The sequence below is a fragment of the Diabrotica virgifera genome, chromosome 10, assembly GCF_917563875.1.
Source record: "Diabrotica virgifera virgifera chromosome 10, PGI_DIABVI_V3a".
Classification (NCBI taxonomy): Eukaryota; Metazoa; Arthropoda; class Insecta; order Coleoptera; family Chrysomelidae; genus Diabrotica; species Diabrotica virgifera.
Genome location: NC_065452.1, coordinates 1928154 through 1950125, shown reverse-complemented (window position 1 = coordinate 1950125; position 21972 = coordinate 1928154). Strand labels below are relative to the sequence as shown.

The 21972-nt window shown below is 31.4% G+C and overlaps 1 protein-coding gene across 3 annotated transcripts in view; it reads left to right on the top strand.

Moving 5' to 3' along the window:
* The window catches only part of LOC114334599 (DE-cadherin), a 189170-nt gene extending 172094 nt beyond the window's left edge, over positions 1–17076 (top strand). For all 3 annotated transcript variants that reach the window (XM_028284673.2, XM_050663498.1, XM_028284672.2), the window contains 2 exons: positions 3978–4326; positions 9164–17076. In XM_028284673.2, coding sequence (XP_028140474.2) covers positions 3978–4326; positions 9164–9636 — 822 coding nt within the window. In that variant the 3' untranslated portion in view covers positions 9637–17076. The remainder of the gene's footprint in view (positions 1–3977; positions 4327–9163) is intronic.
* The last annotated feature ends 4896 nt before the right edge of the window (positions 17077–21972 follow it).

The following is a 21972-nucleotide window of genomic DNA, read 5'->3' as shown; positions in this document are numbered from 1 at the left end:
ATTGTTGTTTTAAGCGTTTACATTGAGCCCTTATTGCAGAAAACTCATTAAAGAGAGTGGGGGATTTAGTTCTTAGATATTCTTTTTAAACTTTCTTTTTTTGAATAATTGTAACTTTGAGATCTAAAGAAAACCACACCGGAAATTTCTTTGCTGAATACTTTTTAACAGGAACATAAAGATCAATTGTTAAGTATATAATATCGTAAAAAATACTGATCATATCATCAAGAGACTTATTTTTAAACAGATCATACCAATTAAATTGAGAAAGAAAACTTGTAATATCTAGGACGTTCATCGCATGGAAATCTCTATAAAAAGCATCACCAGTCAGTCCAGGGTTGTTAACACATGATTCACACTTAAATTCAAAAGATATAGGTGGATGATGAATATCCAAAGGAAGTAGGACTATCTCTGCTGTTGATATCTTAGCCTCGCTATCGTCCATGAAAATCAGATCCAGCAAATTGTTGTGTGCATTTTGAACGGAGTTGACTTGATAAAGGTTATGGTATGAGCATGAAGCTGAAATAATCTGTATGGATTCAACTTCACGAGGTGAAGCTCCTGCCAAAGGGGTACCCACTGAAGACATTCCATCATTGGACAAGTTACAGTAAGGAAGGTTAAAGTCTCCCAGGATACAAAGCTTGTGATCTGGATTTTCATCCGATAGTTTCTCCATATTCTCCGTAAACTCCCAATATTTCTCTCGTTCACTTCGTGGTGGAAAATAAGCAGTTGCAATGATGATCTTATTGCTTCCAACTTCAATTTTAACAAACAAATGTTCAACACTGTTACTTGCTAACAAAACTGTGCTAGATATTGTTTTACGGACAGCTATAAGCACCCCACCTCCACGAGAAAAAATGCTTGTTGATAAAGATCTATTCTTTCGGTGGATGTTGTAGTCAAACATTTGTAGTTCAGAATTGTTAATGTCACTAGTCAACCATGTTTCATTTAGCACTATAATGTCATATTGTGAGTATGATATATTCTCATAGAGTAGATCGAGTTTTGTTTGCAGACCTCTGACGTTCGGAAAATAAACATGTATTGACGAAGTGGCTTGAACTTTTAATTCTGTTGATTTTCTATGTTTTTTTGAGAGCAATGTTGGTATACCATTTACATATTTTAGAATAAGATTTGGTTCACCATTACGCTGCCTTTCTTTAAGTTCTATTTTCAGAGAATTAACCTCTGCATGTTGTTCGTTAGTTAGATCAGCCTCAATAAAAACTTTTAAGCTTCTATCGAGTCTTCTTTTGTTCCTCAAAATTGAACGAACAATCTCAGGAGACTCGAGGGTTAGGCGTAATGATTGATGTCCATTTTTATTGCGTTTTCCAATTCTGGCTGAGCTCAGTATGTTGACTGGGGAGTCTGACAGACCCAAGAGGAAGTCGTAGGCTCTAGATAAATCGTTTTCCTCATTGTTTTGGATTAAATTAAACATCATCAAATTACATGCTCTCAGGCACTTCAAACATCACATTATTATGTACCACTGGTGCAGTATTCCCGGAGCCACCCTGTGTAGACGATGAGGTGGTGGAACTTTTAATAATGGAAAGATCCTTTTTAAGACATGATGAAAAATTAGTTCTCATACTCCTAACTTCGTCTGATATCACACCAACTTGTTTTTCGAGCTCCTCGATTTTCTGGCTGTTGTCGATTTTGACCCCACTTAAGGCATCTTCCAGGGCTCTGACTCTGTTATCACGACTTACTGCTGACTTTATTACTGACACACAATCTCCACAAAGGTAAGGAAAAATGAGTGATGATGATACGAGGCAACGAATCTCTGTAGCACTGACACCTGAGCAACTTTTACATAAAACTTTTTTACAAAAATCACATGGATAACCAATAACCTCCCCATTATTCTTAGGTTCTTTAAAAATACATTTGGCAGAACACTTGCAACATCTACCAAAAATCTTTGAAAACTAGAAGAAAAAATTATTGGAACGCCACTGGATTTAATTTGCTACAAAATCATATCATTTATTGTCTGCTAAAACCTTACTTTTTGTAAGGTAAATTTCCTAGAGGTAACTTTCCTAGACGAAGAGAAGGTAAATGCGTGGCCTAAGTGTCCTCTATTTGCTTTCTCCTATTTTCGTCGTTTCTGTGATTATATATTGTAAAATCCGGAGATACGGGATGCAGCCAGAAAGCAGTTTATCAACGAAAAGTCTTAGATTTGAAATATTGTTTATTATATTTTTATTTCAATTATTCTAATTGTTTAAAAAGTAGTAAACTTTGTATCTGGGGCTTTTCGTTGTTTTCCTCGTAATACGAGAGATGTCGCTAGATTGCGTCTCAAAAGGTGGAATCATTGTATTGCGATGGTTTCCCTTAAATAAGTAGATTGTTTATATTCCTTTCAGAGTTGTGACTGCATAGCTTCACTGAGGAGGCATGAGGTTGCTGAAATAGCTATATGGAGATGGTGGTCCAACTCTGAATCGAATATAAACAAAAACTGCCTTTATATCTTACTTTTTGTGTTTCTTATAATAATCAAATTTTGGTTTTATGATGTTCCTTACACTGATTACTGATTAAAACAACTGGTATAATCTTATCTACACTAATGAGGTGTGTTCTAGTCTAAGATACGATATAAGGTCGATTTGCACCGATCTGTTTAATGGATAAAAATTATTGGATATGTAATTTCGCATGTTAACAATTACAAAAAACAAGGGTTGCCCGATCTAATCTTGTTCTAACTATAATTAATTAATAATTAAAAAATTGCATTTTTTTTATAAATTAAAAAAAAATTCGACCCGGGCAGATATTATTTCAGATTTTTTAGGTAATTCTAAACAAAAAAGGTCTTTTGTAATTTTTCTCTAAAGTTGATCGTTTTCTAGTTATAAACAATTTAAAGCTGAAAAAAGAACCAAAGATGACGATGTTCAAGGCTCAAAAACGTAAGTATAAAATATCATTTTTGAAATTACGAAGTACCTAAATTCAAGTTCAAACCTTATTCTATCAGTTCTTGATAAGTCTTTTGGACTTATTTCATTCTGAAACATTGTTTTTTAGTTGTTAATGCCCGTCTCCCCATAAGAAACCTTCCTCATTAACAATTAAAAAAATATGTTTTAGAATAAAACATGGCTAAAATTATTATCGAGACCTGATAGAAAAAGGTTTGAACTTGAATTTATCTATTTGGTGATTACAAAAATGATATTTTTTACTTGTGTTTTTGAGCCTTGAAAATTGTCATCTTTCGTTCTTTTTTCAGTTTTAAATTGTTTATAACTCGAAAACGATCAGCTTTAGAGAAAAATTACAAAAGACCTTTTTGGTTTAGAATGATCCAAAAAATTTGAAATAATATTTGACCGGGTCGAAATTTTTTATTTTAAATTCATAAAAAAATGTTATTTTTTAATTATTAATTAATTACAGTTAGAACAAGATTAGATCAGGCAGCCCTTGTTTTTTGTAATGGTTAACATGCTAAATTACATATCCAATAATTTTTATCCATTAAACAGATCGGTGCAAATCGACCTTATATCGGATCCTCTAGTATTCCCTTTGAATAAAAGGTGTGAGGAATTTTGTTAAAGAATTGAAATAAACTGCACTTTTTCAACTATAAACAACAGCAAATGGTCAAAACACTTTATCGATGTTGTAGATTTTGTTTGTTAATTGACCCTTTGTACTCATAAAAATTTAAAACACTGTTTTACTAGGAAAATTTTCAAGATTTTGTAAGGCGATTTTATTGACTACCGAACTCATCAAATGCTCATTACTGAATGTATGTAATTTATCATACACTTGTATGTAAATTTATAGGATCAAAAAATTTGCGGGTGGAAGGAACTTTTTTTGTCACTATTGTGGCAGTCATAAATGTTAATTATTGTTATAGTTTTAATATTGCTGCTTTGAAAATAAAGTATCTCTTTTTGTAGGATATATCCTTGGAAGTAGACGACTGTGGAACAACGTGTTCAATTTGGACTAATAAACTACATAAAGGTGTTATCCGAGCAAATGGCCCCCTTCAACTGGGAGGTATGAAAAACAGATTCACCGATCAAGAATTCAAACGAATTTGGGACCATTTGCCACCGACTGCCACCCGTTTCTCTGGTTGTATTAGAAATTTGACGTATAATGAATTTTACTACAACCTCGGTGCACCTTCTGATGCATTCCAAGCGTATCCCGACTGTAACTATGCAGTGATGCAAGCTGTGACTTTCGGTATCGACTCCAATTTCTTGGTTGCTATTCTGGTTTGTGTAGCAATTTTGATAAGTAAGTGCGATTTTTTTCAAATACATACAAGTAAAAATTTCAGTGCGGTATTTGTTACATCATTTATTTGGTATTATTGTGGGGGCCTCTAATGATCTACCCGATCTTAAGACAAAACCCCCGAGATTCGAGTTTAAATAAAAGACTTTGTACTTTTACTTTCTATAATCAGCTTTAAGAGTTAACAGCTTGCAAAATTATTGAATGACGAAAAATTAACCGTATATCTCTAAAATGGATAAGTTCTAACACACCGCGTATAATTAAAATGTTAGTAAATACCATAATCCGGAATGTCAAACGTGCATTACAGTATTTCTTGTCGAACCTATTATTACCACTACACGATATCTTAAAAGGGTTCCCGATTTTCCGGAAACGTTCTTTGAATGCTAAAATGTGTTTTTTATTACGCGGCTCGGAAAAATCTCGATCACCGTCTTGACTTATAAATTCACATTTCAACACTGAAAACTATTTACGACCCTCTCATTCTGAAATTCTTGTTACGAACATATATGTGTCAAAGATCTGCAAACTTAGCATTATGTCTGAGCAGAAGAATGTGTCTATTCAGGGTTTTTGAAACTCCTAATATTATAACGATTTTTGAATACAGAGTGGTGCTTTAAACCAGACAACAATTAATTAAATATTTAAATGGCTCGAACAATTATGTTTAGCTCTGAATATTGTACCGATACACACTTTATGGTCTAAGAGCTAGCAACGTTTTCGAGAAACTATTTTAAGACAGCTGATTCTTTCATATATTGTTTCCTATGCTTCCTCGAACACCGTACCGGCCATCTGGCTGCTGATACAGGTTGCGTTCATTACTGCGCAGCACACCTGTACAGGTAAATATAAAATCAGGGTGATTGATTAGTGTGATGAAGCTTAGTAGATCCGCTATAGTAATAAATAGCAATAAAAAAACTTGTAGCCAACTTTGAGCTTCACATTACAAAATTAGTTTGAATGTTACAGGGTGTTTGATATCATAGTGGCAGACCAAACTTGTTTTTTAAATGGAACACCCTAAATTTTATTTTATATTCGAAATCCTCTTAACTTCTCCGTCACAAAAATATAAAGGTTTGTTATGTTATACAGGGTATTTACAAAGTTATAACCAATGTTCTACGAAAATCGTAATAAGTTCAGCTCCCTGTATAAATAAAAATAAGCACAACAGCAATGGTTTATTGGTGCCGTATTTTTTTGTTGATTGTAAAAATTTATAAAAACAGTTGATATGGCTAATTTTCTTTATATCGAATACAGGATGAGTCAAAACGCAAGTACATTATCTTCTCAGTAATTTTAAATAAACACCGTAATTAATAACTTGCTCTGAAAAATGAAAATATCTCGAAAACTAACAAATTTAGGCATAGGGAATATTATACAAAAATTAAAATACGGTAATGATACTTTTCGATGGTGATATAAAATACTGTTTCATTTAATATTTCTAAGAAAAGAATGTACTTGCGTTTTGACTCACTCTGTATTCGATATAAGGAAAATTAGCAATATCAACCATTTTTATAAATTTTGACAATCAACAAAAAATTATAGCACCAATAAACCATTGCTGTTGTGCTTATTTTTATTTATACAGGGAGCTGAACTTATTACGTTTTTCATAAAAAATTGTTATGACTTTGTAAAAGCCCTATATATATATAACAAACCTTTATATTTTTGTGATGTGAAAGTTAAGAGAATTTCGAATATAAAATAAAATATAGGGTGTTCCATTTAAAAAAAAAACATAAGTTTGGTTTGCCACTATGTTATCGTAACATTCTAACTAATTTCGTAATGTAAATCTGAAAGTTGGCTACAATTTTTGTTATCAACTTTTATTGCTATCTATTGCTGTATATTGAATTTAAATTATTTTAGGACGAAACATTTTTTTGTCATTACTTTTTAAACCACAAAAATGTCTGGCAATTATAGTTCATATAATAATGTTTAAAATGTAATTACAAAATAATTTTTCGTCTTACAATAATTTTAAATTTCATGTGTTTACCTGTACAAATGTGCTGCGCAGTAATGAACGCAACCTGTATCAGCAGCCAGATGGCCGGTACGGTGTTCGAGGAAGCATAGGGAACAATATATGAAAGAATCAGCCGGCTTAAAATGATTTCTCGAAAACGTTGCCTAGCTATTGGTTTCCCTTTTCGATTTCTACTCCCTTTTAAGTATTTTCATAATCAATTTTTGAATTCAAAATGTTGGTGTAATCTTTTGAATTCATTAATTTTTTGTAATTATTCATTGTAATTGAACATTGAGATGTTGAATTTTGTAAAAAAAAACGCTGGACGGAAGGGCCGCCCGAGAACTTTATCGTACCGATCTATTATCGTTATCGTACTAGATACTGTTCTATATTCTATAAAAATAGCAAAGTTGCTCGTTATTTTGATATTTTAGAGACACCTTGTATACTTGAAAATATTTTATGGTTCTACGCATCATTATTTCCTGCAAATTTTATAAAAAGAATTTGTAAAATTTTCAATAGATTTTGAGAAAATGTTCGATACCATATTTCGTGGAACATACTATTTATTATTGCATAAATCAATAGAATATTAGACATACTTTCATTTCAAACTAAACTTACGTGCATAGAAATCGGTCCACTTAAAAATTCGGTCATTTTTGATGTCTCATATTTCCTAAACCTGTTGGCCGATTTAAGCGATTTTTTGAACATGTTATAGCACGATTCTTTAATAATACCAGTGTAATAATATTGTTGCTAAACAGGTAAAATCTCATTGTATACCGGGTGTACCAATCAAACTGTGTTTTTTTTTTTTTTCTCAAAGTTCGCATCACCCTGTGGAATATTCTAGCATTTATAAAATACTGAAATTAAAACTATAGCTTCAGGTTTTTTTAATATTTTGTTTATTGATTCATTCGTTTATGTTGGATAATAAAAAAATAAGGTACTTTAACAACCAGACATGTTCTTCATCAATACACGGTGTTTCTAAATAAGTGCGACAAACTTTAAAGGGTAATACTGGATGAAAAAATAATGACAGTTGGCTTTATAAACATATTATGTCCGCAAATGTTTCGTTTCCGAGATACGGGATGTTGAATTTTTTCTTACAAACTGACGATTTGTTTATTGCCTTAAAACCGGTTGAGATATGCCAATGAAATTTGGTGGGTTTTAAGGCTCAGTGATTGCACATTTTTTGAGATACAATTAAGAATTTAATATTCACCATTGGCGTGCTTACGGCGTGAATATAAAATTCTTAGTTGCATGTCAAAACATGCGTAATAACCATCTCTTAAAAACTACCAAATTTTATGTGCATATCTCAACTGGTTTTAAAGCAATAAATAGATCGTCAGTTTGTAAGAAATCATTCAACATCCCGTATCTCGGAAACGAAACATTTGTGGACATACGTTTATAAAGCCAACTGTCATTATTTTTTCGTGCAGAATTACCCCTTAAAGTTTGTCGCACTTATTTAGAAACACAGTTGATATTGATGATATTAATGAAGAACATGTTTAGTTGTTAAAGTATCTAAGTTTTTATTATCCAACATAAAGGAATGAATCAAACAACAGAATGTTAATAAAACCTGAGGCTATAGTTGGGTTTTAATTTCAGTATTTTATAAATGGTAAAATATTCCACAGGATGATGCGAACTTTGAGAAAAAAACACATTTTGATTGGTACACCCGGTATACAATGAAAATTTACCTGTTTAGCAGCAATATTATTACACTGGTATTGTTAAAGAATCGTGCTATAACATGTTCAAAAAATCGCTTAAATTGGCCAACAGGTTTAGGAAATATGAGACATCAAAAATGATCAAATTTTTAAGTGGGCCGATTTCTATGCACGTAAGTTTATGTACACAGTAAATTTTAAAATGTACGTTCATAAAGGATCTATGTACACTTTTTATATATAAAAATATTATTAAATATTTTTTTAGGTTTTTTTTAAATAGTGTTAAAATATATTAGTGTTAGACCTATCCTATAAAGGACATCGCACACATCTTATGGAAAATATAATGTCACTCAAATTCAATAAAATTTATACCAATAGATTCGTTTTAAATTAACGATCAAATCTTATCATTGCGCCAACTCTCTATTTTCAAAAATAAGAGCAGAAATTGATATAAATAAATCTGAAATCAAATGGGTAGGTACATAAGTTAGAGAGAGAAAAAATATTTTAAAATACCCAGATTTTCGGCACTCCATAAATCAGCGGATTAGTTTCACTAATCCGCTTAGGCCCAGCGGGATTTAAGCTGTTATGAATAGCACTCAGAGCAATAATGATTGTAAACTAACATTTTATGGACTCCAAAAATGTGATTTCGATAAACTTTAATTGCAATTTGCGCCGTAATTAATCATAATTAAGAGTTGGCGCAATGATAAGAATTGATCGTTAATTTAAAACGAATCTAATCGTATAAATTTTATTGAATTTGAGTGACATTATATTTTCCATAAGATGTGTGCGATGTCCTTTAGTCTATTTAAATCTTATAGTAAAAAAGTTCTAGTACAAAAACTTTTAACTTCATTTTTCTCAATAACTTGAAAATGTCACATAGACCCTTCATGCACTTGTGTCTTCAATTACATTTATCAAAATCATTACATCAATCAAAGAACAATGTACAGATGCCTTAGTTGAGTTTTCCAAAAATTAATTATTGCGGTTCAGAAAGTAAATGAGTGGTTGGCGGATTTTAGGTGTGTACTGTATATAGGACTATTTTACTAATTGGTGAATTTTGTTTCAGTTCTTCTTCTGGCAGTAGTTGTACATAGACGTAAACACGACAACTTTAACGAAAAAGAAATCGATGATACTCGCGAAAACATTATCAACTACGAAGATGAAGGTGGCGGCGAATGTGACACCAACTACGACCTGTCTGTTTTCCATCAGAACAACATTGTGGACGAAAAACCATTGATGAGAGACAACCCCGATGTACCTGCAGATATAAGTGGCTTTTTAGATAACAAGAAAGACAACTGTGATAAAGACCCCGATAATTTGCCTTATGACGACGTTCGCCATTATGCCTACGAGGGAGACGGAAATAGCACCGGATCCTTATCTTCTCTCGCTTCATGTACGGACGAAGGAGATTTAAAGTTCAACTACTTATCAAGTTTTGGACCCAGATTCAGAAAGTTAGCCGACATGTATGGAGAAGATCCAAGCGATGAAGACTCACACGATGGAAACGAAGAATCCTGGTGCTAGACTAAATTCCATGACTCCTTAGAAAGTGACATTTTTGTACTTAAATTCTTTTATGTTAACCAAAGATTGCGAAATTTTTTGGAATGGAACTGAACAAACTTGTACATATTTTTGAAAAAGGATGTTTCAACTGTTTGCAATACAAGAATTGTTACGTATGCGTTTCAAAACATATATTTACATGTAACCGTTCTTGTATTGTAAATATTTTTATACTATCTTTATACTGACACTTAGATAATGTTATCTATTAAGTGGCAAGCAGTTTGGTTAAGAATAACTTTGAGTCTTCTATCCCAAGGTACTGTGATTTGAACAAAGTTAGAATAAGCAACTTCCATACCATCAATCCACTTCATTTTATTCAACATACTGGTTTTCCGAAACTAAAGAAGCAGCCTAATACATAGAGTTCAATAACTTTTATTAAACAATTTGTATTAGGTGCACATATTCATCGCGCACAAGTATTGTGGAACTGTACACTGACGAGGAACAAAATATTCAATAAGAATCTTTAAAGCGAAAAATATTGAAATACACGATCAGATTTAACATATTATTGTCTAGCTCAAAAGAAAATAATTTTTATCTTGACAATAGGCATTTTTCATGTATAAGCTAGTAGATTTATATCAAAATCTATAAAAAAGTGGCTTAAAAGTTTCTTTGATTTTTGCGATTCTCTTGAATGACTTCAGTATTTTTTACAAAATTATAAGACTGTTAATCGTTTAAGCTGGCAGCATGGTAAGATACGTATGTGAAAACTTGTATATTTTACAAAATAACTGAAAATTAGTATGTTGCGAAAAACAAATGGAAACAAATATACAGTGAATGTCGAATAGTATTGTCAAAATTAAAGTCATAATTTTTAAAGATTGTCCAAACTAGGTTGTTGATGTATGTTAATCTCTGAATGCCATCCTTTAGCCATCATTGTGTATATCAGCTGTTTCCTTTTGCAGTTTGTGTGGTACTCCTGAATGTACGGAATAATCACATAGTTTTCACGATCTTTTACTTTTCTTTTCTGCAGCTAATTACAGGGTGGTTGTTCCCTTATCAATATTGAAATTCTTATATAATCAGTTTTTCCAGACTTAGAAAAGTTAAAAAAGCAGCATCATATCCCGGCCATGTTTATTCTTCGTTGTAAGGACACTCTAATTATTTCCAATTAGAGATCTCAAGATGTTATGTTTACTAGCAGGTATTGAACGAAAACAATAATAAAATCAAAGCGAGCAATCAACAATAGTTACAATACCTACAATTTACTATGCCTTCGTAGCTTATATTGGAGAGATGAGTGGAATTTCTCAATAGGCGCATATACACATAATAATAAGACACATATTCAAATTGGTTGGTGGTTAAATAGCTCAAAAACGAAAGAAAGGAAACATATAGGTAACAACAAAATACAAGGTAAAAATAGAGGTACTTACAATCAGGACGCTCCAACGAAGTCACTATTTTACGTCTTTACACTCGAATCGTCTGAATTCATCTCTTTCCTTATGTCCTCGGGGTAGAATCTTGCACCTCAAGTGGTTGAAAGTTCCTTTCTTCGTCACATGTGGATTTCGCTAATATGCGAACAAGGAACAACACAGGCGTCGACAAGGGAAAAAAAGGGATATGATTTCGAACTATTTAAAACAATCAAATCAATTTATCGAAATTCCAACACAAGATTTATATCAGCATTTCAGTAGTAATCTCACCATATTCCAAATTTGTCTTTTTGTATCCATCTTATTTTGTCTTTATCTTACTTTATATTGTTTTGTTTATTTTTTATTTATCTGTATCCTTATCTTTTTCTCTTTGACTATCACAGCAAATTTTTGTAATTTGGATTTACAATTAGTTATGACTTTAATTAAAACAATACTTATCATCTCTTTCCTTAAATCGTGCGATATAATTTATCAACAATGTAGTATCATACCACAACAATGTCTAATATGAAACATACGAGAGGCCTTATGCATATGCCTTAACACGTTTAGGCACAAATACCAATAAAAACCTTACACGGTTCGGCAATAAAATGAGAGAACCGCTATTTTATATACACGCATTTTTTCTATTTTTATTAGGATTTTGTTAGTTTTGTTATTACTTAGTATAAATTTAGGATAGTTATTTTGTATTTTTATTCTCACGTAGGGCTCAGTCGACGTAGTCGTTTGAATAACATTTTATTTAAAACTGCAGGTTTGAGAATAGCCATTCATTGGTGCCGTATTTAAAAAAAGATTTTAAATGTTTCTATACTGGATATATCGAAATACAGTTTTTTCTTTACGTAAGGCAGTTAGATTATTAAAATAGTCTTGTGAAAGCGTGTAGCTCAGATGTTTTTACAATATAGTTTCTAAATTAGTCTTAAAAGGCAACTATTCTTATTGCAATATTTCCCAAGCTAAATTCACTCGAGACTTTGGACTCATAAATATACAATGACTGAGTTCTACTTGATTTCCGTTTCATTGACTATTTAATATTTATTTTTACAAGTCTTGATGAAAATTTGGAAATACATGATATCAAAGCAATTTATAATCGTAATTAGGCTAATAGTATCCTAAGGTGATAGTATTTCCTGATTTTCATCAATTATATATATATATTAGTATCACAAAATACAGTCTGTAGAGACCCTTGTCATAGATAACCTAACCTTCCATTGTTACACATCTTGTTAACAAGTCGATTTGAAATGGTGCCGGTTGTGAAGATGCGTATCTTGATGTTCCACGGCTAAAATCGGTTCGTTCACAAAAGCTTTTATATATTTTTTATTTACTTTTCTTCTTAAATGTCCGGCTTGAATTTTCAAGATCCAGTACTAGTACACAGGAAGGCGCGACGAGCCTGTAACGCTTATTTCACACACTAAGAATTTTGACCGTGCGATGATTAAAATCTACATAGTGGCTTGAGCAATCATAATGATTTAACGTTTTAAGCGGTGAAGGGAGAAAGATTCCATATGATTGCTCGAGCCACTATGTAGATTTTAACCATCGCACGGTCAAAATTTTTAGTGGGTGAAATAAGCGTTACAGGCTCGTTGCGCTTTCCTGTGTACGAGTACTGGATCTTGAAAATTCAAGGCGGACATTTAAAAAGAAAAATATATAAAAGCTTTTGTGTATTTCAACGTAGATTTCAACCATCGCACGATCAAAATCCTTAGTGTGTGAAACAAGGGTAACACTGCAAATGTAGACATACTCATTAAATGCTAATTGATCAACGTTGAGGAAAGAATTTTTATATTTAAATGATAGGCAATGTAAAAATTAATTTAGATTTGTTTGATTATGCCATCTGCAACAAAATTCTAGCAACTAAATATTGACGTTGATGTAAAATATCTTTACTGATATCTTGATGTACAATTACAGAACAATTGAGGTCTAGAAGGCCTATGGCTTGGTTTACTATTCTTTTTCATTCTTTCCTGTTTGCTGCTTTATTTTTCCAATTTGAGATTTTAAGTTCTATGTGTTTTTCAACATCATTCCGACTAGTTTTCGGCCCACCTTTCTTCTTCTTTCCTCTTATTCCTCTTGTTAGTATCATTTGGATATGTCTCAACCATCTCAGTCTTCGTGATTTTATGATCCCTACGATATTCAGTTCCCCATACATATTTGGTTGTATATTTGGTCTTTTTATCCCCATTTCCTTCCACAGCTTTCCTCCAAATATTTTCTTGGGGACATTTCTTTCCCACCCTTGGAGCATGACTTTAGCACGGATTTATTCATAGTCCATTTCACTAGTATATAGATCTTATCAGTCTTACATATTCTTATATTAACCCATTTTAGATATATGTTTTTACTTCTTAATAACTCGTTTAGAGCAAAGATACAACGATTACCAGCCATAATCCTCGCTTGGATTTCTTCCTTCATATTTGGTCTCCTGATGAATGTCTGTCGTAGGTACCTTTTTACTTTTTCGAATTGATATATTTTTCTTTCTGTAATTATTGTCAGGTGTTGTCCTTGTATGTATTATCGTTCTGCCCATTCCACATTTTGGTTTTTTCTTCGTTTATGTATGTATATCCCTTTCCTTCTTGCTTTCTACTCTTTTTAGTATTTCTTTTAATTCTTGTTTACTTCTGGCTATCAGTACTATCCCATCAGCGAATGCTAAGCATTGGCGTTTTTGTTGATAAAGTCCAGTTCTGTTGATTCCAGCTTTTTAGGACAATTTCAACAAGGATACTGAACAACAGTAATGGCAGTGGGTGCTCTTATGGCACCCCTCACTGACTTCAAACATCGGTTTTTCTAATTGTCACTTTTATCGTTGTTACTAATTTTTCATTACTCCCCATTTCACTTAGTGCCTTGTATAGTTCTTTCCGTTTTACTCTGTCAAAAGATTTTTTAAAGTCGATGAATAGGGTCACTAGAACAGCGACGACTTGTGTAGAATTTTAAAACTTAAACTTATTTTATATTGTTTTGTACACCAATTCAATCATGTTTTTTGGGTATATACACTAATTTTACTCTTAAAATCCATAATAAATTTATCTAGTATTCTAATGCGGCATTACTCCGCAATGGAGCTTTTATCTGTTTCACTATGAATAACTTTATATGCAATCTAATAATTCGTTTTTGTAATTAGAACCACTTTTACCCATTTTGTTATGATTCCAATATATAAACTAGCTCTGGACAACGTCCTGAAATAGAGTACACAAGCGAGTTGTAGCTGGTTTTTTGAATGAAGAATGTCTTAGGAATTCTTAAGTTGTCTTTTTATATATTACTTGTGTGATATGACCCAATTAACCAAATCCAAGTCGTTCAATGAGACCTAAAGTATCTTCAATAATTCGACACACTACTAACAGAAGGCGTAATAGATAATAATTTGATGTTAATATAGCAATAACAACGATATCCGGATTGTAAATTAAAAACGTCAACAACATCTAATTTTAATAGTTTCATATTGTATGGATAATTGGTTGCATAACATATTGTTGAATTATTGCTCAAAATTAATATAATTTTCACATAGATTTGAAAAATTATATTTGCCGAGTCATTGACACAATAATAGAGTCGGCGGTGAAGAATAGTATATTTTTAATAAAACTTGTTATTAAATATCCACGAGGAAAAGTTTTCCTGTAGTTGGCTGTATACCATATATTACAAAAACGATAATAAAATCCTTTATAAAAGGTATATTTGTTAAAATCCCTAAAAAGGGCTACATCACAGAACTAGTTTTCGATCGGATGACCGATCATCATCAGTGCTTACGTGAATCTAACATGCTAAACACCAAAATACAAAAATATGTGGGTAAAAACCCTTTACAATTGATCCTTCATGGGAACATAGATGAATAATGTGAACTTAAACATGAATGTCTAAAATATCCAATGTATTATGCTTTAGGTACCATTGAGCTCGAAATTGACTTGTTCACATGATGACTTTATGTTAGCAAGTGAACATCATGTGAACAAGTCAATTTCGAGCTCAATGGTACCTAGAGCATAATACATTATTCATCTATGTTCCCATGAAAGGATCGATTGTAAAGGGTTTTTACCCACATATTTTTGTATTTTGGTGGTTAGTATATTAGATTCACGTAAGCACTGGTGATGATCGGTCATCCGATCGAAAACTAGTTCTGTGATGTAGCCCTTTTTAGGGATTTTAACAAATATACCTTTTATAAAGGATTTTATCGTTTTTGTTATTAAATAATAAAAGTATATTTTTGATAAAAGTATATATTGTAAAAGTTTAAGAGGCTGTTCATCAATTAAGGAATGAATCTAAATGTACAATCGTATGTAATTTAGATCTATTAAAACGCGACGTTATACATTTTACAATGTTAAGGCGATAGTTAGTGACGATGCACCCTAATTGCAATACTTGTAGTAGTATAGTCTCTATAGACTGTCTTCTGGTGCAATTTTCTATTCTAGTTTGATACACATATTTTTATTTGTTCACTATACATATGGGTTGTGCTTTAAACAGCTTCGAACAGAATTTATTAATAAGATGGAGATAATAAGGCTGTGTTGAAAAATCAAAAAAATCTTTGTGCTTATTTTTAACAACGTTTTTGTCGTCTGTACAAAAATCTTACACAAACGCAAAGTGTGACTTATATAGATAGATCTATAGATATAGAAATATTTGCTTCAAATGTTCGTACACAAAAGTAAGATGAAATTTCTTTATATACACGACAGTTTCTTTGTTAGAATTAAAAACGAATCACTATATATTCTTACTATATAAAAACTGCTACGTTAGAAATATTTATCAAATATATATTCTATGCATATATGCAACAAATGGCAGCTCACTCAACAACCAAAGCACCAAGGACAGATGTATTATGTAGTGTTTGGTTCTTGAAATCATGCTATTTTTGCAAGTGTTATATCAATAAATACTAGCTTGTTTAGAAAGTTTTGTAGCGAAGTAAACCATCGTTATTCCTTAAAATAAAATCATTATTCTATTTCAGTGCCAAATAAAACAAAGCTAACTACAAAATTTGCTAAATAGGATTTGTGAATAGTTGGTATGTCTATGTCTATTTACTAAGATTTATTATTTTTTAGTGTGTAATTGGAAATAAGGCCGCTATGAAATATGTGATCTCCATCTGAAAGTATTGTATTCTGTTTCATTTTATATGAATAAACTTATTTTGAAAATGTATCATATATTTATGATTTATAAATATCGCTTTTAGTATTTGATAAAACATTCCTTTAATATATTGTTTTGTGATTTATATGGCAGCTAGTTTAAGAATCTTGAATTTTGATCTCATGGTGAGATACGTGCAGGTTTTTGCTGCTTACAGAAAACTTTTAGTTTGAACTATTATTCTATACCACCTTTATATCCTAGAATATTGTTTTTCTTAAGTATGCTATCCAAAACTGCAGCTGTGTATAAATCTTGAGGTATTAACTCTCTAAAGTTTATGGCAAACATTTTTAAGTACTGATTTTATGCATTTGATTAGATTCTGCTGTAGTGAGAGTTTTCGTAAAAACTACATCTTCAATTGTTTCCATTCTTCAATTTTCCTGTCTCGTCAATATTTATCTTTGCATATAAAATATAGTCAATTTTTGTGTTATATTCTCTAGGGAAAAAATTTAGCTACGTTGAATAAAAGTACTGATTAATTTAGATTAAAGTATTAATACAATATTGTGTAACGTAAAATTGACAGTGTTTATTTACATCATTGGTCTACTAAAGTATTTTTGAGATGTGCCTTCAACTGAGCTGCAATAAGAGTTAGCTTAGCAATCTAGTAGTAGAAATTTTGCTCACTGCCATTTGTTAAAAGTGTATATCTTCGATTTTTAAATAAACAACGTATGATAAGAAAGACTTGTATTATTTATGCACATTTGCTTCACCCTTTAATAATTATATATTCATGGACAAAAATATCGAATATTTTATTCAAATGGGAAATAAGCCACAATTTTACCTAAAAATGATTTTATTAACGTTTCATAATAGTTAATAAAATAAATAGAAACGTTAATAAAATCATTTTTAGGTAAAATTGTGGCTTATTTCCCATTTGAATATACTTGATTATAAAAATGCCACAAGCAAATAGCTTCAGAACAACATCGAATATTTTGGAATTTTCAAATTTTTTTAGTTACTTATTTTAAAAATTTTGAGAGGAAAAACCTTGCTTACCGCCAAAAATAAAATTTTCACGACCATCATACATAAAAGATTAACAAACAAGGTTGAATTTCGAGCTAATCAAGCAGGTTTTAGACCAGAATCCTCCTGCATATACCACATTAACCCTTTCAGTACGGATGACGAACATATCCGTCTGATATAAAATTGGCACTCCCGACGGCTGACGAATATATTCGTCAAAAGCTTAATATGATATTTATGCTAATGTCGTGTATATGTGACATCTTTAAAATCTTAACTTGATGCACAGACGGCTGACGATTGTATACGCTCAAAAAATATTCGTCCACAGACGGCTGTCTAAAAACTTCGTCACTGACGAAATTTTACAACAACCGCGATTAAGCAGCACATGTTTGAAGTTGATGATTCGCCTCAGTTTCATGGATAATTTACGCCAGTTTGCCTTATAGTGTCGTTCGTACAACACGCAGGTCTTTCTCGAGGTTCTAAAATGGCCAAAAAGATTAAAATTGATGGTAATTACTGTGGTTTGAGTAAAAAAGATGTACGACACCTCTTGACAGTTGTAGACGAGGACGATACATATACAGGGTGTTAGTAAATAAGTATGAAAAATTTTAAGGGCTAATTCTACATGAAAAATTAATGCCAGTTTGCTCTATAAACATATGTCCGCAAATGCTTAGTTTCGGAGATACGGGGTGTTGAAATTTTTATTTCAAACTGCCATTTTATTTATTGCTCTAAGACCAGTTGAGCTATGAAAATGAAATTTGGTGAGTTTTAGGAGGTAGTTATTACGAATTTTATGACATACAATTAAGAATTTTGTATTCATCATTGGCGCGCCTATGGGCAATGGTCTGAATTATTTTAAAGAAAAAAATAGTACGCCACTGAGATATTTCGAATTAGAAATTATTTTTAAATTTCACGTCTAATTTATGATAAAAAACCTTTCTTTCCTTTTTTTCATATGATGCACCGTTTTTATGCAGAAAAATAAAACATCTTGGCGCATATTTTTCATTTCTTAATACATCATCAAGAACTATCCAATATAATAATACTAAACTAGAGCAATAACAGAAAATATTACTAATGCCATTTCAGCTAGGTACAAAGCCGCAAGAAATGTTTAAAATGATCTCCTTTACAAGTAACAGAAGAATTTTATATTCATCATTGGCGCGCGTACGGGTAATGGTCTGAATTTTTTTAAGAAAAAAATAGTACGCCACTGAGATATGTCAAACTAAAAATCATTTTTGAATTCCTCGTTCAATTGACGACAAAAAATATTTCTTGCCTTTTTTTCATATGCGGAGCCGTTTTTATGCAAAAAAATAAAACATCTTAACGTTTACAAAGTATTTGAACTAAGTTTCTATGCATATGGAAACTACCTCAAATACTTGGTAAGCGTTAAGATGTTTTATTTTTTTGTATAAAAACGGCGCCTCGTATGAAAAAAAGGAAAGAAAGATTTTTTGTTGTGAATTGAACGAGGAATTCAAAAATGATTTTTAGTTTGACATATCTCAGTGGCGTACTATTTTTATCTTCAAAAAATTTAGACCATTGCCCGTACGCGCGACAATGATGAATATAAAATTCTTCTGTTATCTGTAAAGGAGATCATTTTAAACATTTCTTGCAGCTTTGCATCTAGTTGAAATTTTATTAGTAATATTTTCTGTTATTGTTCTAGTTTAGTATTATTATATTGGATAGTTCTTGATGATGTATTAAGAAATGAAAAATACGCGCCAAGATGTTTTATTTTTCTGTATAAAAACGATGCATCGTACGAAAAAAGGCAAGAAAGGTTTTTATCGTAAATTAGACGTGGAATTTAAAAATAATTTTTATGGTCTGAATTTTTTTAAGAAAAAAATAGTACGCCACTGAGATATGTCAAACTAAAAATCATTTTTGAATTCCTCGTTCAATTGACGACAAAAAATATTTCTTGCCTTTTTTTCATATGCGGAGCCGTTTTTATGCAAAAAAATAAAACATCTTAACGTTTACAAAGTATTTGAACTAAGTTTCTATGCATATGGAAACTACCTCAAATACTTGGTAAGCGTTAAGATGTTTTATTTTTTTGTATAAAAACGGCGCCTCGTATGAAAAAAAGGAAAGAAAGATTTTTTGTTGTGAATTGAACGAGGAATTCAAAAATGATTTTTAGTTTGACATATCTCAGTGGCGTACTATTTTTATCTTCAAAAAATTTAGACCATTGCCCGTACGCGCGACAATGATGAATATAAAATTCTTCTGTTATCTGTAAAGGAGATCATTTTAAACATTTCTTGCAGCTTTGCATCTAGTTGAAATTTTATTAGTAATATTTTCTGTTATTGTTCTAGTTTAGTATTATTATATTGGATAGTTCTTGATGATGTATTAAGAAATGAAAAATACGCGCCAAGATGTTTTATTTTTCTGTATAAAAACGATGCATCGTACGAAAAAAGGCAAGAAAGGTTTTTATCGTAAATTAGACGTGGAATTTAAAAATAATTTTTATGGTCTGAATTTTTTTAAGAAAAAAATAGTACGCCACTGAGATATGTCAAACTAAAAATCATTTTTGAATTCCTCGTTCAATTGACGACAAAAAATATTTCTTGCCTTTTTTTCATATGCGGAGCCGTTTTTATGCAAAAAAATAAAACATCTTAACGTTTACAAAGTATTTGAACTAAGTTTCTATGCATATGGAAACTACCTCAAATACTTGGTAAGCGTTAAGATGTTTTATTTTTTTGTATAAAAACGGCGCCTCGTATGAAAAAAAGGAAAGAAAGATTTTTTGTTGTGAATTGAACGAGGAATTCAAAAATGATTTTTAGTTTGACATATCTCAGTGGCGTACTATTTTTATCTTCAAAAAATTTAGACCATTGCCCGTACGCGCGACAATGATGAATATAAAATTCTTCTGTTATCTGTAAAGGAGATCATTTTAAACATTTCTTGCAGCTTTGCATCTAGTTGAAATTTTATTAGTAATATTTTCTGTTATTGTTCTAGTTTAGTATTATTATATTGGATAGTTCTTGATGATGTATTAAGAAATGAAAAATACGCGCCAAGATGTTTTATTTTTCTGTATAAAAACGATGCATCATACGAAAAAAGGCAAGAAAGGTTTTTATCGTAAATTAGACGTGGAATTTAAAAATAATTTTTAATTCGAAATATCTCAGTGGCGTACTATTTTTTTCTTTAAAAAAATTCAGACCATTGCCCGTAGGCGCGCCAATGATGAATACAAAATTCTAAATTGTATGTCAAAAAATTTGTAATAACTACCTCCTAAAACTCACCAAATTTCATTTTCATAGCTCAACTGGTCTTAGAGCAATAAAAAAATTGGGAGTTTGAAATAAAAATTTCAACACCCCGTATCTCCGAAACTAAGCATTTGTGGACATATGTTTATAAAGCAAACTGGCATTAATTTTTCATGTAGAATTAGCCCTTAAAATTTTTCATACTTATTTACTAACACCCTGTATAAGTGAGGATGAACCTTTTGTGGATAGCGGCAGTGAATATTTTCCGACTTCTGGAAGTGAAACTGAAAGTGTTGACGAACCTCGGAGCTTTGATGAAAATGCCGAAGAAAGTGAACACGACAATCAGGATCAAGAAGGAGAAAATTTCCTAGTGGGTAATGTAATTGACCAAACAGATTTAGAAATTTTGTGGACAAAAAATGAATTTACTCCTTATTTGCACGAATTTGATAATAGTTTTTCTGGCCTGCAAAATAGAAATCTGACTGCAGAGTCAAAAGAAATAGATTATTTTTTAAATTTACTTTCTGACGAAACTGCATGTATTATAGTACAGGAAACAAATAGGTATGCAATACAGCAAAATGCAAAAAACTGGAAAAATATTGACCTTCCACAATTTTATATTTTTGTAGCCTTAACTATGCTTAAATGTCAAGAGACAGATATTTTCAAATACAACGTTATATACATTTTTCTTGTAATGAAGAAGCCCCACCAGACAATCGTTTGCATAAAGTTGAGAATATATTAAATATGCTGAGAGAGAAGTTCAAAAGTCAGTTTTACCCATTCCAAAATCTTGTTATAGACGAAAGTATGGTCCTCTTCAAAGGAAGGCTAAGTTTTAAACAATATATTAAAACTAAAAAACATCGTTTTGGAATAAAATTATATGTGATTGTGAAACGGGTATTGTTTTAGATTTTATAGTATACATGGTTAAAAAAACCAATATTGAAACAAAAGATGCCCTAGGCCTTGGCTCTTCTGGTGCCGTTGTTTCCAAACTTTGCAACTCCTATCTAAACAAAGGGCATTCATTGTTCACTGACAACTTTTATACTAGCCCGTCTTTATCAACTTTTCTTTTTGATAATAAAACCAATTCATGTGGGACAGTTCGACAAAATAGAAAGCGTATGCCAGTATTTGATCAGAAATTAAAAAGAGGTGAAACTGATTGGAGAAGCAGTGAACACATATTGGTACTCAAATGGAAAGATCGTCGGGACGTAGTTATGCTAAGTACTATGCATGAAAATAAAATGGTTACTCTT